At 36.4% G+C, this 16,852-nt stretch overlaps 1 protein-coding gene across 2 annotated transcripts; it reads right to left on the minus strand.

Moving 5' to 3' along the window:
- Positions 1-46: 46 nt before the first annotated feature.
- On the minus strand, positions 47-10,337 carry LOC133527849 (BAG family molecular chaperone regulator 2-like). Of its 2 annotated transcripts, none has more exons than XM_061865040.1 (4): positions 9,832-10,337; positions 6,528-6,670; positions 4,716-4,828; positions 47-4,258 (listed from the first exon to the last, which is right to left on the minus strand). In XM_061865040.1, exons 1-4 carry the CDS (start codon positions 9,936-9,938, stop codon positions 4,022-4,024), a joined length of 600 nt encoding a protein of 199 aa, XP_061721024.1. In that variant the 5' UTR covers positions 9,939-10,337; the 3' UTR covers positions 47-4,021. The 2 variants fall into 2 exon arrangements, with proteins under 2 accessions (XP_061721024.1, XP_061721025.1); XM_061865041.1 differs by lacking the exon at positions 9,832-10,337 and adding an exon at positions 9,521-9,783.
- Positions 10,338-16,852: the final 6,515 nt, after the last annotated feature.

Below are 16,852 nucleotides of genomic sequence, written 5' to 3' on the forward strand. Positions count from 1 at the left end.
CATTACTCGAGATAATACTGAAGTTTAAGAGCGAAATTAAACAAACTTATATAATGTTACATATTTTATTAGACATTACAATATAAATAAAGAGGTACTTTGGAGTTTCTTACAGTACAAGTTGCTTGAAGCAAGCCGGCCACTCCCGCTCGGCGGCCGGGAGACGACCACAGAGTGTAGTACGAATCTGACAGCTACAAGTGTCCTACAAGTAGTAGCCTCTAGAAGTAGCCGTCAGAAAGATGTAACCGCTTGTGGTTGCATGTGCAAGTTGCGGAAAGTTTTCAAAAAGATGGATAAGTTCCCGGAAATTTCTGGATTTTTTTCCTGAGAAAGTTTCTAACAACACAAACATTCTAACATAATTTTAGAAATACATAGAACATTTCGGTTCTCATACAAAAATATGAGATGTTTCAGAAAATTTTCCATGTGGAAATTTCGCATTTTTGAAAACTTTCCGATTGCACATCAGTAAGTGTAGCACGAATTACAACCAAAAGTCACTAACAAATCAGGGTCCAAGACCGATTACTATCGAAGAAAGAGGTATTGATGGTAGATGTGGAGAAATAATCTTGTCGACGTTGAGAGCTCTAGTAGCTGACGCTGAAAAACTTTTGGTAAACTTTAGATAGCCAGAGTACGATATACATTATGTCCAGAGCCGCCATCAATCACGATTTTTATTCGATTTAACATATATTTTACAATCAATAATTCTTTGCTGTCAAAGAAAACAATTTTCATTACCGGAAACTACGTATCTATTTCGTCTCCCAGACACCAAACCTTAACACTAAGTACCTACTTACATTTTTTATAGCTTTAGCATTATCAATTTCGTTAATCATCAAAAAGGCAATTTTCCATATCAATTAAAAGACACTCGACTCGCATTTTAGCAAACCAATGGCATAAAAATAAGATCCTAACAAGAGTAAACCACATCGAACCAGGCAGTGCAACTTTAACACAAAAATAAGTAACATTTGTTCAATTTTAAATCTAGCTATTATACGTATATTACATATAAAATTATAAAAACGCTATAGTAATGAATGCTTTACTCGTAGTCGTAACCATCGACCGGCAAGAGTTGTTGACTCTTCCGCAAAACCAAAGTGTCCTCACTCGCACCTTTTCTAACCATACAAGATAGGAATTATCTAAAGATAATCACTAGCATCAAACTTAGAAGGGGCGCTATCAATGTGCCTTAATCTAGAACTGGTAGACAATTACAAATCGACTTTATATAACAGACAACATTGCATCGAAAAAAGCTAAAAACCAAAGAGTCGAATGACTTAAACTCAATTGTTAACTAACTTCATGTGACACTTTTCTGACAACTTCTCGAAATCTTCTCACCCCAATGTGCATTAACACGTTCACTGTCCCCATACAAATTGATATGACAAAGTCACACGACCAAATTGTGGGGTCATTTGAAGTTGTGAACCCATGGAACACGGACTCTTGAAAAAGTTTCATGACCCCACATTGGGGGCGCCCGGACAGGGAACGTGTTGAAGTGTTTACAAAACTTTACATAAAAATACACTTCTTTTTACTAAAATTATTCACTATTACTTCAAAAGAAGCATAAATTGTGAGCATAACTTGTAGTCATCAACATTCCCCTTTACCTATCTTTTTCATGTGTTGGCAGTACCCGTCTTTGTCCCACTCTGTATATCATGATGACCATATAAATAATATTTACATTTGCATTTTAGACCTTATATCTGAGTTATAAGATTGGGAATTTACACATTATCAAATATGGCCAAATATGAAATACCCATCTTCAATTTTGGCAGAATGAATAGGATAAAATCAAAAAAATACCAATAACTAATGAATTTATCTATCGGTGAAAAGTACCAACCAAATTTCAACACAAACGTCTAAATAAGTTTAAGACTACTGCATCATAATAGTCAAAAGACTAACATCTCTGTTACATTTCTGGTCCGTATACTTAAGAATGCAAAAATAAAGCTATTTCTCTAACACAAACAATATATCTGACAAACGTATGGAAGTATGTCTAAAGACAACAAACTTCGAATAAATCAATTTGCCTTATTGGTGAATGTATAAAGTTTTTTTTTAAATAACTACTAAAAATACAGACATTTGTCGGTCGGAAGGCGATTGAAATACCCCCTGGCCTTTCTCTTAACATTAGATTTTTATGTTAGTATACAGCCCGAGTGCCGCTGGGCGGAGCGTACGGCGTTTATGTTCAACAAATGCAAACGTAGGCGTGTGAGCGGCGAGCGGGCACGGCCGCCGCCCGCCGCCCGCCGCGCTGCACGCTCGCCACGCAGGCTGATGGTACACACCACACAGAGATACCAAAGGATTTAAAGCAAGACAAAGCACATGATAACAACTTTTGGAATTAAATGTCTACATTGCACATTGCGACAATCGCATGAGATACTTATTTGTGTCGAAAGAATCGCGTAAACCGCTTGAGCTAGCTTTAGTAAAAATGTAAACATACATTTGAAGAGAAAATGCAAATGAAGAAGCATTAAATAAATACTCACCGCAATGAACAATAGCACTTGAGGCTTATTTTGTAATTTGTAACGCAAAAGCAAGCAGGAGCTACACCATGTTTTTATATACCAGATACTAAAATCAATTCAATGGACCAATTATGTACGACAATGATATATTTGTTGACCAATTGGGGCAATCAAACAGCCGTCACAGAATCCGGGATATAACAACACGGCTTATAAGGCTTTTGGCTTGTTTTACAAATTACAAGCTTTTATAAAGTGGGCCTATACACATCGAAGCAGAGAGATATCAGAAACTTAAGTGACACAACTCTGTCGTGGAAAGGCGTGAACACCGACATTGCGATACAAAATCGAACTACCGTAGCGATAATAAATAATACTAGTCTATAACAGTGACACTGCTGCCCAATGTCTGCCACAAGACATAAATAATAATGAATAAACATTGTCAGTTTCTATGACGCTGACACAAAGTTTAATTTTGCCTAAACTCTATTTTAGTTAATTTCCCCAGAGCACTTCACTAGTGAAGGTATTTTAGTTTATATGGAACCTCCTATTAAATTATCACTTCTGTAAGTTGGTAGTTAAACGATTTTTTTTATACTTTCATATTATATGTATCTATATCAAAAAAATATTCATTGTAGAAGAGATGCAGTGTAAGAAAAAAATTGTGTTTCTATGCCTCGTTTTTAGGGTTCCGTACCCAAAGGGTAAAACGGGGCCCTATTACTAAGACTCCGCTGTCCGTCTGTCCCCAGGCTGTATCTCATAAACCGTGACAGCTAGACAGTTGCAATTTATTTCTGTGGCCGCTATAACACCAAATACCAAAACGTACGGAACCCTCGGTGGGCGAGTCCGACTCGCACTTGCCCGTTTTTTTTTTGCATTAAAAAAAGGCTAAACAATCTTGATGTGTATTTTTATTGAAAAGTAAGTCTCAGCAACTATGTAGCTATTATATTTACGTTTTTTGCTTTCTTAAGTAATAGTTACTATTTTTTTTAAAGCCATATTCAATAAAAAGTCACATCAAGATTGTTCACCCTTATTATAATGCTAAACAAACGAGATATAGTTCGATAACTAATGTAAATTATGCAGAAAAACTGGCTGTCTAAAGTTAACGTTTAACAGTCCAGTTAAGTACTACAAAATACGGCGCCATCTACTGGGAAGCACATTAATAACACTTTGGTTGTATTATGTGTCGCAAAGTTCGAAGTGTTAAGACGGGATTCCACCAGTGTGCGGCACTGTACGGCACAAGCATATTAAGCACAAAAATGCTTGTACCGCACAGTGCCGTATACTGATGGGATCCTACCTTTAGATGTTCTAGGGAAATAATCACGTGAAACGTCCCAGTATCTGTGAACGCTAGACAAAACCTTAATAGCTTTTCTGGTACGATTTTTTTAACACAACCCACTATCATCCAGCAGTGCCAACATTACACAATCACACGCTCACGAGCACGAGGTCACATTCTTCTTAGCGAAGTAGTCCATGAGCCCCTGCAGGCGTTTCTTGACGCGCTTCTGGTCGTCGAGCGTGCAGCCCAGGATGGCGGTCTCGAAGTTCTTGTCGGTGGCGGCCGAGTCGCTCGCGCTGGAGCACGCCGCCATGTAGGCCTGGCAGCGCGCGTGCGCCGTGCACGCGTCGTCTTGTACCGACACTACTAGTTGGTCGATGTACATGTTTACCTGAAATTAAAGTTGTGTTTTTATAGAGTGGCGAGTTAATTTTCGTCAGCAGAAATTTGACAAAATGTAGACCCGATTTTTTTTACTTTCGCTCCTATTTCTATTGACAAATATACGCCGTAACGCCGTGTGTTCCTAGTCTTAGGGTATTTTTTTATATGTAACCGTCACACACACACATTTCTGTGCAATAAGATGTTAGTATATGAAAAGAGAATTTGAAATAGAGGTGGATTGTCAAAGAAAACTTTGTAGCCACAGTAAATTTACTGCCATCTTTTTAACACATGATTAAAACTTTTAGAATGCCATTTGACTTTGTTCCTTATTATTCACTGATATGTGTTAAATTTGTTAATTATCAAAAAGTGGCGCCATCTAAGAGATCAAAGGCCAAAGGTATGGCGGCATCGTTTCGAGCTGGCGCCACAACCTCTAGCCGCTGGCCGGGAGTTACCTGGTGCAGAGCCTCCTCCTGCTGCGGGTCGCGGTCGGTGCGCACGCACACCTCCACCGTCTGCGCCCGCGCCAGTATACGCTCCGCGTACCGCGAGATATCGTCTCTGTCGCCTGTACATCCAAATAAGACAATCATCAATTCTCTTTTACAAATACAAAAGAATATGGATATAACAAAGAGATTAATATGAAATAAGCTATAATAAGTTCCAAACCTAGGAATAATTATTCCTATGGCAGTTACCTAAATATTAATGTATAATGAATCGAAGAGGACCGGTCTGGCCTAGTGGGTAGTGACCCTGCCTACGAAGCCGATGGTCCCGGGTTCAAATCCTGGTAAGGGCATTTATTCGTGTGATGAGCATGGATACTTGTTCCTGAGTCATGGGTGTTTTCTATGTATTTAAGTATTTGTAAGTATTTATATATTATATATATCGTTGTCTAAGTAACCTCAACACAAGCCTTATTGAGCTTACTGTGGGACTTAGTCAATTTATTATTTATTTTTTTATTATTTATTTATTTTATTTATTATTTAATGAATAAAATAAACTATTTATTTTGCTTGTATTGATTGTTAAACATAATTTTGAATTAGGGTAACATCAGTCTCCTAAATAAGGGTAAGACTAATGATAGACAAAATTAGTTTACGACCATTTACATAACATTTCAAACGTCATCCCAATGCACATGACGCCATTAGGAGGCGTGTGCAGAGCACGCCTGTTTCATAATTTATATAATTAATAGGGGTGCACCATTTTAAATTGTTATAATCTACTACTTTGATCTCTGATTTGATCTAACTGATCCATTAACAGCTATTTAAAGAAACTCTCAACAAATGAGTTTATGCAAAAAGTTGCAACTGCATACTACTTTTTGTTTGGTAAAAAACTAGACTTAGAGCACAAGTCTCGGAACCGGTTTTTAAAATACCGGTTTATTTCGGTGTACCTCAGAGGTACAACTTTTAAAAGAACGAGAACGTTTTAAGAACTTTATTGTAACCTACAAAAACCGGTTAATTCGACGACCGACGCAACGGCCGGTCTGCCTGGTGGTGTGCCACGTAAACATAGACACCGGCATAGGAAGAAACCGGTTTTACTGTTCTAAACCGGTTTATTTGACTAGAACTGTTCTCATAAAAACCGGTTTAAAAATAACGGCTATTTGAGCGAAACCGAAATTAAAAAATTTGCGCCAAGTACATGATAACGGTTTGGAAATTTATCCGGTTTCCGAGCCTTGTTAGACCATAGAGAAATAAGAAGTAATAGAGTGCTCACTCCATACATCAGTTTTGGTCCCAAAATGCTTATTATATTCGCAGTCGACATATCGCGCGACATATAGTTATATCGCGGCAAACAAAAAGTCTAATGCTCAACGAGACCAAAACTGATGTATGGAGTGAGCACTCTATTACTTCTTATTTCTCTATGGTTAGACCAAGCTACGTTGGCAGCGATTTAGATAGCCCAGGTTCTGCAAGTGTTATTTTAAATATCAAACTTCTTTGAAAATATGACGTTTAAATAACACTTGCAATCCTATGTATTTATACATACATTTCGCATGAGCAATTAACTTATTATGTTTAGAGTGAAAACTTATATTTGAATATATGTATATTTGGCCCAAATCAAAGTGCTTTACTTAAATGTTCGAAGTCAGCATGGATAATAATATAATTAGGATTATAAAGTATGACTAATCATATGAATTTTTATATCACAAATTCAGATTCACATTTCTATTAAAGGGTTATTAATAAGTAAATATGTCCATATCTTACATTCCGAGACTTCTGCCAGCAGTTCCGAGTGCTTTACACTATCCAAGGTAGAGAGCAGAGAGTCACGCTCCTCCTCAATGCGCACTGTGTCTCGTCGGAGGCGTTCCACGCGCATCTCCACCTGGTCCAGCACTGCTATCAGCCTGCAGACAAACAATTTTATTGGTTTATGGCTCAAACTGTGGTACTATAATAATTAATGGTCAATGTTTACTGGGAGTTGTGAGCAATTAGTTTTGTTCCATTCGTAAAGATATATAGTTCGTGTCATACACGATGACGCGCAGATTTGTCAAATCTAACCTTTAGCAACATGACAATACGAGTCAAGACACGCGTCATCGTGAATGGCACGATCTATAGAGACAGAATTTTTTATTTGCATACCAATATATGTTACCTAAATTGACCCTGTAGGGCTAATATGGTCGGCTTTTTATCGTTTGTCACCATGCCTGTCACGTTCTAACAAGTATGTAAGTGCGAAAGTGAGGCATGACATGACAGGTGATAAAATGCGACCATGATACCGCTGTTGGAAAGGGTATAGAAAAATGAAAGACAAGTAGTTCATAATATCACAGGTTGCTTATTATAAACATTTTTTTAACGAAAACTGTGTTGAAAAGCTTTGGTTTCATTCTACCTAAATATCATAATACCATTGTAGTGATATGTCCTAAATTTTAAAACAACTTAGTCCCAGAATGCCTTTTAAATGTCAAATTGTTTTCTTCTCAAAATGGCTGAATATGTCATGACTTTTATTCATATTATGGAAGGTAGAGGTAATTCATATTGATATGAATTACTAATATGGATGATTATTGATCATACCCAAATGATAAAATAGTACATTACGATACAAGTGCGAAAAATAGGAAATTCGAAACGAGTGGCGATAAATTAAAACACGACCGAAGGGAGTGTTTTAAATCGACACGAGTTGCGAATTACCTATTCGCACATGTATCGTACAACGTTTTACAGTACATATGGCCCTTTAAATGTTCGACACAGTAACGTAATATGCTACTTCTCGCACTAGTGCTATAAAGTAGCCCCATATGTACTGTAAAGTATATTTCATCAAACACCGAATTTCTGATAGGATTTTTTTTATATATTAAGTTTAACTATGTCTTAAGTGCAATGCTTTTATTAATCATAGTTTACGAGCATTTGATATAGTTCAAAAAAATGTTAGTGGTTTTAAAAAGTGCCAACTAAGATATATGCTAAATTATTCAGGTTGAAAAAGGGTAAATTTAGATGTTAAAATACCTTTGTGTATATTAGATATTTTTTTTAAAATAAGCAATGCAGAATTTTGAGATCTTTTTTTTGTGGACCACCATCTACAGTGGCGCCAACTGGTGAGCACAAAAAGGTAGCCCTCATTACCTTTGTTAGAAATAGAAATAGTTTATTTGTGGCAAAAATATACAGATAAAAAAAGAGGAACAAAAAACAAACTTATACATAACATTACATGACACATATTAGCCACTAAATAGTCCCGACTCAGCATGATGTTAGCCTGGATGGGCTAATGCTGGCCTTCTGTTGTGTTGTATTAACAATTACTTTTTATAGTCCGCTGGAACTAAAGACCATAATATTGGAAAACATAGCACTCATTAATCATCTAAGTTAAGAAGTAATTGCTGACATAGAAATTTCGGCACAACATATATATTAAAATTTCACTTTACCAACTACAAACCATACCTATCCATCCACCATATCTATGTATACCTGCAAGTTCACCAGTCATTTTTGAATTTTTTTACATTTTAGATGAGACCAAGGGAAAGACTGTAGTTTTTTCTATGTAATTACAGAGAACAGTCCCCCTGATTTCTTCAAAAAGAAGAAAAAATGTGAATTTGATGAGCCGTCTTACAGATTTGAGCAAATTAAAATGTAATGATTCATTTCTCCAGTGAATATTATCAAAAATTATGTGTCAGGGCAGAGATGCTGAGGGAGAGACTTTTTCATGTGAAAACAGATATCATTGTAAATAAATAAATAAAAACTATTACTATAATCTATGCACAAATTATAGTAAATATACAAATTTATAAAACAAAGTATTTAAATAAATCATTTTGAAATAAAACTTTTTCAGGGGAGATACCGTGTTTAGTGAATAGTATCGACAATTATAGATGTCATAAGCAAAATTACTGGCAATCAGAGCAAAAAGATGACCATTGCTAGGTTGGTTGTTTATAATCAAATGCAACACGATTAAGATTAAAAGTGCAATAATTAAGGTCACAATCACAATAATTTTACAATTACAAAATGGCCGGGGTAGTAGACAGAATATGGGGGACAAAATTTGTCATGTATTTTTTTATGAAAAAGAAAAATTTTAAGGGATTGTTAATACCTCTTAACCTAGAATTACCCCAATATAGATAATTTGGGATTTAGGTATTAAGACACCATGTTAGTATGAAGTTTAGGCATTTTGGGAATATGGTATTTTGAGAAAAAAATTAGGCAGTCCGGGATTCAGGCATTTTGACACTATTTTGTTTTGAGATCAAGATATTTTTGTAACTGGGTAAAATGAAATTAAGGTGGAAGAAAACCAAAGCATTATAAATAGGTTTGCAGTCCATATATGATGACAAAATCCACTGGCATTGAAACCCATTGATTCTAATAATACGGATCAATATAATTTTAATAGTCCTTAAGTGCACTCTTTTACTGTGTGCCTGCAACTTTCACTTAAGGAACATAGTGACGAAAGTTGACAATTACAATCTAACAGACATCATTACATTGATTGAATCTTAACCATTTTTAAAGCTTCTACAATAACTTGATGTACTAAAGATTAATATTAATCAAAATTACAATAGCCATCAGCCTCATCAATAATCTGCATTATTGCAAACATAAATTAAGTGCTATTAACACACACTCCATGATTCAATTCGCACACAAACAGACACGATAACGAGTTCAATCACCTCCCGACAGGCCCCAGTGACAGCTCCATGTTGAACTTTCACAGACCACAATCACTTAAACGCATATTTACGTATTATTCTAACTACGACGCTTTTTTATATCGGTTTAATGAGCATGCTGTTGAGAGCACATGTTATTTAATCATTTTGAGACATAGCAACAGAGTTGAGCGAAGCGTAGGCGGCGGCTAGGCCTAAACAACGCGTTGACCAATTTCGGAGGTGGTACATACATAACACATTATCTTGAGATCAACTGCGCAGAAACCTAGTGTTAATCGATTTTTGGGATAAAGGACATTGAAGGTGACCTGTCTTTCGGAGCTTGAGTTCCTAGAGCCGTGGATTCGTCAATAAGCGGCAGCCGCGACCCTTCGCCGGTGTAGCTCCAATCACTCGTGTACTGATCCACTTCCATTGTAGATGTTTACGTTGCCAATGTTCAAGATTACGAAATTTCTTGTGACACAGATAATGGTTACGATAATCGGATTAAATGAAATGTAAATAATAAACAGCTCGAGATCGGTCTCTCACTTCACAATTTTTTACACACAAACGTCAGTCAGTTTTGCAGCTGGAAAGTAGCTGGAACTGAAACGTCAAACGAAAAATCTTTCTTGTCTTTGGTACGTTTTAGAGATGTCAAACAAACAACTGTAAGTAAAAGACTTACAGAATATTTCAATAAAAAATAAGAAAATTAAAAATTCAGATAAAATGTTTACTCCTAATATATCTCACAAAAATTATTGTAAAGAATTTCATTCGGAGCGTGCTGTGCTGGAGCTTTGGGGCTGGTCTGGTCCTGGTATCCCCCAGCGACGACGCCATTTTTTGAAAAAGGAATGGGAGCTGACGAAGAATGCGAAGTTTCTAGAATCAAAATGTTACTTAGTTAAGTAGCGCGAATTCCCTGGGTGACGCGGGATTACAGTGCGCTATAATTATAGTATCTGGGCCCGCATATTTTTTACCACTTTTTACACGATGCACAGGCGCTCCATGCCCCGAAGTAATCCTAATCCATCAAGCGCATAAGATTCCAGTAATAAATAAAAAGACTGTAATACTTTTATTTACACATACTTTATTAGGTTACTTTACACCTAAAATAATACAATACTTATAAACAAAAACAAGCTTTCTGCATTTGCATATATAGGGCAGCCACCCAACTATGTCACTAGAACTCACTCACTCACTTCTAGTCAGTAGTTATCTCTGTCCAACTGCTCTACTACTGAAACAGATGGCTGGCTTTACAATTGTACACGACTGTGGATGTTGTGCAACAAAGTCCAATAAATGAATATTTTTCACATGTGCCTCAGGAATAAACAAGCGATGAAACAAGACCCTGACTAAATCGGCTGTATTGAACTAGCTGAATGTTAGTTTTAATAGATTTACACGAATTACACTGTGACTTACTATATAGTTTAATTTCCAGGGTAGATGGCGATTACTTGTGGAACTTTTGCGTATTTTTTATACAAACAATATTTATGGAGAAATGCGAAGAGATGATAATATTATTTTACAGTACATATGGGGCTACTTTATAGCACTAGTGCGAGAAGTAGCATATTACGTTACTGTGTCGAACATTTAAAGGGCCATATGTACTGTAAAACGTTGTACGATACATGTGCGAATAGGTAATTCGCAACTCGTGTCGATTTAAAACACTCCCTTCGGTCGTGTTTTAATTTATCGCCACTCGTTTCGAATTTCCTATTTTTCGCACTTGTATCGTAATGTACTATTATTGGGACGGAACACTACATCTTCTAATATGAAATTAAAAACTAATGGAAATGAAAAGGGCCCCTGATTGGTCGCCTAATTTAGGTTAGGTTAGACAGTCGAGTTCACAATAGTTATTTGTGCAACAAGAGAGGAAAGTTAGTTTTTATTGCGAGTGTTGATTTTGAGTCCCAAGTAAGCGAAAGATTCTATAATTGAATCACGAGCGAAGCGAGGTATTCTAAGTTAGAATCTTGAGCGTAGCGAGGGACTAAAAAACACGTGATGTAAAATAACTTTGCTCTCGTGTGACACACTACTTTTCACCTCAGTAGTGAGAACATATTAAAGGTTAAAAAATTCAACATCAAGTAAAGTTTTTATTCCTGTATTCATGGCCTTCACTAAATTAAAAAGCTACTTTGTCTCACTACCTGGAGTGAGGAAAGTCGCTCTTTCCACACTCCCTGGAGTGACGAAAGTAGGCTTGTTCGAGTTGCTAAGGCGAAAACATATTTACAAGCCAACTCACCTTCGGCTTCAGGTTTAAAATTAAAACTTGATCGTAAATTCTTGTTTACTGCCAATAAATAATAGTACATTACGATACACGTGCGAAAAATAGGAAATTCGAAACGAGTGGCGATAAATTAAAACACGACCGAAGGGAGTGTTTTAAATCGTCACGAGTTACGAATTATCTATTCGCACATGTATAGTACAACGTTTTACAGAACATATGTCCCTTTAAATGTTCGACACAGTAACGTAATATGCTAATTTTCGCACTTGTGCGGTAAAGTAGCACCATATGTACTGTAATAGTACATTACAGTCCAGTGCGTAAATCGAAACTTTAAAGGGCCATATGTACTCTGAAACGTTGTACAATACACGTGCTTAAAGGTATTTGCAATTCGTGTTTTAATTTATCGCCACTCGTTGCGAATTTCCTACTTTTCACACTTGTATCGTAATGTACTATTACACGTCTCTAAGCCACAGGAAATAAGGTCGTGTAAATATACTTATGGAATGTTGGATTGTATACACGGTGGCCAAAAAATATGTCCATTCTCGTTGCCAGAGAGGTTTTGGGCTTATAAAAAAAAATACCCTCCCATAGAAAAGGATCAGCTAAAATGTATGAAACAGCCAGAATTTTTTTTCGCGATTTCGGGGTTGGTCCTATAGTAAAAGTTGCTCAGTATAATCCCAAAACCTCCCTGGCAACGGTAATGCACATATTTTTGGCCAGCTAGGATATGTTTGTGAACTCGAGTGTACCTATTTATAAAATTACTCTTGCTTCTTTGATAAAAAACCAACTGAAATAGTAAAGACGTACGTACAAATAAGTTCCTATTTAAACCAAAAGTAACACAAGTCTTAAGGCGGGATTCCACCAGTGTGAGGCACTGTGCGGCGCAAGCACATTCAGTACAAAAAAGCTTGTGCCGCAAACTGGTGGAATTCCGCCTGTAGAAATTACATCAATTAGGACTAATTTAGTTTTGAAAATACATATTTTATTATATAAAAGTTTAATCAGATAAATATTTATATTATACTCGTTGTTTACCTAATACAGCTAATTTTGAAATACAAAATTAATAACAAAAATATTGGTAACCAATAAAAACAAAATTATGAAATTCTGCCTCATTATAAAACTTTAATATAATTAACATTTTATAAATGTACATTTTATGGTAAAGCTCCAGTCAGTAATATGACTATAAACTGGGGCCTATTTCTCAAACGGTATTATACTTGACGCGCCAAATGATGATCCCTATGACAGCTCATTTTTGTACGGAGTAACTGTCAATGTAACTGTGTTTAGACTTATTGGTACTTTAACACATTTTATTTTATTTTGAAATGTATTAATAGGCGGGTCCACACAGAGCGAGCAAGCGAGCACGTACGTGCGAGGCATATTCCTCACGCACAAACCGGCCAGTGTAGACGTGCCTCAGCCGAAGCGGCGCGTGCGTTTTCCTCGCCCGCTCGTATGCTCGATCTGTGTGGACCCCGGCAGCATCGTTCTTATCTCAACCTCGACATTGGCAGAATCATCAACACCTTGATGGAGCCATAACACGAAAAATTGATTGATTAATTAAGTAAGTATAAAAATACGATAAAACTATTTCTTCAATTATTTTAATATTAGGTCTATCCAAACGTTATTTGGAGCGACTGTCATACGGATCATCATTCGCGGCGTTCAGGTATAGTCTAATATTATTAGTCTGTTGCCATGGTAACCCATACGACTCTTGACAGGGGCCCATTTCTCTCGAAAGGAATTCGACTAATTAGTCCACGAACTGTCAGTTCGTATGGGTTACCATGGCAACACACTAATAATATTAGACTAATACCGTTCGAGAAATGGGCCCCCTGGTAAGAATCGGGTGTGTACAGTACAGTACGTACGTAATACCCTTATGAACCCTACCCTACCCAATACTGAGTAGAATGTACAAACTTTCTTACCTAGATCTGTCGACCCGTACAAACAGTACAGTACTGTAGATTCAATATAAATATTATTTATATTTATAAAATAATAATATAATATTTTAAACTAAGTATTGAATTGACCCAAACTATGGATTTAATGTAAACGTGCTATGTCTGAATATAAAAACAGCTTATGGAGATCTAAAAGTGTCGTATGGTGATCATCCATCTTCAATATCGCTATTATTCCTATTTATCTACTTATTTATAACATCTCTATTTTGTATAAACCAAAATTGTCGTGCTGAATTAATTTATCAATTTAATAAATAACAAAGCTACAAAATTACAGTTTAAAATTAACTCCAAATGCGTGGATAGTTTTTCCAGTAAATTATGTTTATTAATCTTCGCGCACCCAATTTCAATCAATCACATGCAGGTACAGTCAGCTGCAGAGAAAGGTAAGAGAGAAGGTTGCCGGCCTTTAAGATGGAAGTAGAGTCAGACCAAGATAAGTTGCGGCAGTGATTTTGACAGTTCAGACAGTGCAAGGGTTATTTTAAACGTCAAACTTCTATGAAATTATATTGCACAAACTGGGCTATCAAAATCGTTGCCAACTTAGCTTAATCGGCCTCTACGCTTCTTTCTTGAAGGTTTGAAGGTCGTATCTCGTCCGGAAAATACCGCAAGCGACAATTCCATTCCACAGTTTAGCTGTGCGAGGTTAGAAGTTTCTGGAGAAAACATAATGATATAATAATCGCGAAACCTTGTTTACCAATTTCGATATCAAAAGGACTGGACCGGAAAGCTGTTTTCTACATGTTATACTATGATTTTATCTACATTCTATAATATTCTAGACGACAGTCTCTAAAATCTTTTCACTAACAGGAAATTGGAAATATTTTACTAAACTGTCGAGTAAAACATAGTTTTTATTCTAATAATAATCTTTTTAATCACATTAATACTTGAACTTTGTAAAAATAAGATGGCGGTTAATATATTGACTTTCTAGCATATTCATTAAAATCTAATAAAACAAAACACATTGTTTTAACCGATGTTTTCTCAATGCCAACGGTCATTGCTATATTTATATTTATATTCTAGCATTCAACGTGCGCTTTAGAAATATATTATGAGTATGAATTAAAAAATATATATATTGCACAAAATCAAATTTAGATACTACTACTAAAGTATATCTTACTTGAGGCAAATTAAAAAGCGGACACGATGCGCAAAAGTTAGAACATCAATTCTTATGCTACCCAGTTGTACAATGCAAGCATCGCACATTCTCGCGTCAGCGTTAAAATTAAATATAATGACTTTATAATAATTGCTGTATTTGCGATTACGCCATACATCGATTTATGGATTAGTTTACGTTTATACGTGCTCCTAGCTTAGTACTCATGTACCTTGGTTATCAATAAATACATATACCAAATCAGTGTTTCCATCAAGGCTACAATCAACACCTCAAGAATCATATCAGCTCAGATGTACATCCCGTACACAGTTACTGTCATCAGACCACACTCAGTCATTACAATACTATATTTAGTACAACATAGGCGAATATATTAATACGTGGAACACAAAATATGGCCAGGGAAGTAAACAAACTTTAAAATAATATAAATATCCGCGTCATATACACTAACATCACCTACTGCGGGTCAAACAGTAGCGATTTTAACATCTGCTGTCGTGGCATCACTTTCTAACAAGTACGCAAGAGCAGTAGTGACGCATGTCACGGTAGAAGTTCATCGAGTCAAAGATAATTGATTATTATATAGAGGTAAAGTCTAAGAAAAAAACGTGCTCCATGTTTTGACATCCAAAACAGAAGGCGCTGTACTGCGCCATATGTTTACCTGTCAAATTCGAAGGACGAAATTGTCTTCGATTTTACGCATCTTACTCAATCAATGTATTTTTGGTTGTATTCAGATTTGTGGTAAGGCCGAGTCTTACAGCTGCGATCGTGGCCACAGATGGTCTCGCCGGAAGATTAGCACCGACTTTCGGGTCAGCATTACGATGAGGCGAGCACATTTCGTGGTAAACTATACCTATGTGATATGTTTCAAATTTATTTTTGTCGTATTATAATTTTGAATAACGTTTAAGTTTATCAGGAATAAAATATATAATTTGTGATTTCTGAAGTTAAAAGTTTAACCATATCCGTATAGGTGATCTTAGTGAATATCATGTATAACTGTGTGAATGTATGACAGTTAACAGACCATTTGTAGCCCTTATTCCATCGACATAAGGTCTACCCATGCTGTTATATTTGTTGCTCTTAGTACATAATAAACAGTCGATATATTCATCTGCACGGCGAACGGACATCGAATACGCATTCTAAACTTAATACACACGAAGGTCTCTTTCGCACAGCGGCGTGGTTATGGACAATCGACAGAAGTGAGCGAGAAGGCGTCATTTCCCGCTCCACTCGCTGATGCGGCCGTTTTCAAACGCCAGGTTTTTCCGCGGCAAGGGGACCAGGGTACCTCGCTTTACTATGCCCATGTCTTCTCCTGGGTAGTACTGGAAATGTATAAATTATGTGTAAGAAACGATCAATGCACTGTAAAAGTTTTAACTAAAAGAAAGTTTAATAAATGATTAATCGATCAGGCGAGCCATATATATGATTGCCACTTACGTGGTATAAAAAAAAAACAATGTTAAACCAGAAAATAAATCGTAATGAGCTTACTAACGGTCCTGAATGAAAAGCAAACTTAGTTATCGAACTATTAGGCCGCGGACTGGATGCACGCCCGATTCCGAGCGGCGCGATCAAAATGTATAGACTTCTATGAACCTGTTTTGGACGACAGCCCGCCGCCCCGCTCGCCGCGTGCGTCTAGGCCCCGGCCTTACATCTATGAGACTTACTTGGCATTGTGACACAAATTTTAAAACATCCGAGCATAGGAACTCATTATCTTCCTTAATTTTATCCAATCTGAAATAAAATTGAAAATCAACCACATACATGAGAACAATGATAACACAAAAATGTATACATATAAACCATTTTTAACTCGTCGCCCTTCCCCCAGAGCACAT

This window comes from Cydia pomonella, chromosome 18, assembly GCF_033807575.1.
Source record: "Cydia pomonella isolate Wapato2018A chromosome 18, ilCydPomo1, whole genome shotgun sequence".
In the NCBI taxonomy this organism is placed as follows: Eukaryota; Metazoa; Arthropoda; class Insecta; order Lepidoptera; family Tortricidae; genus Cydia; species Cydia pomonella.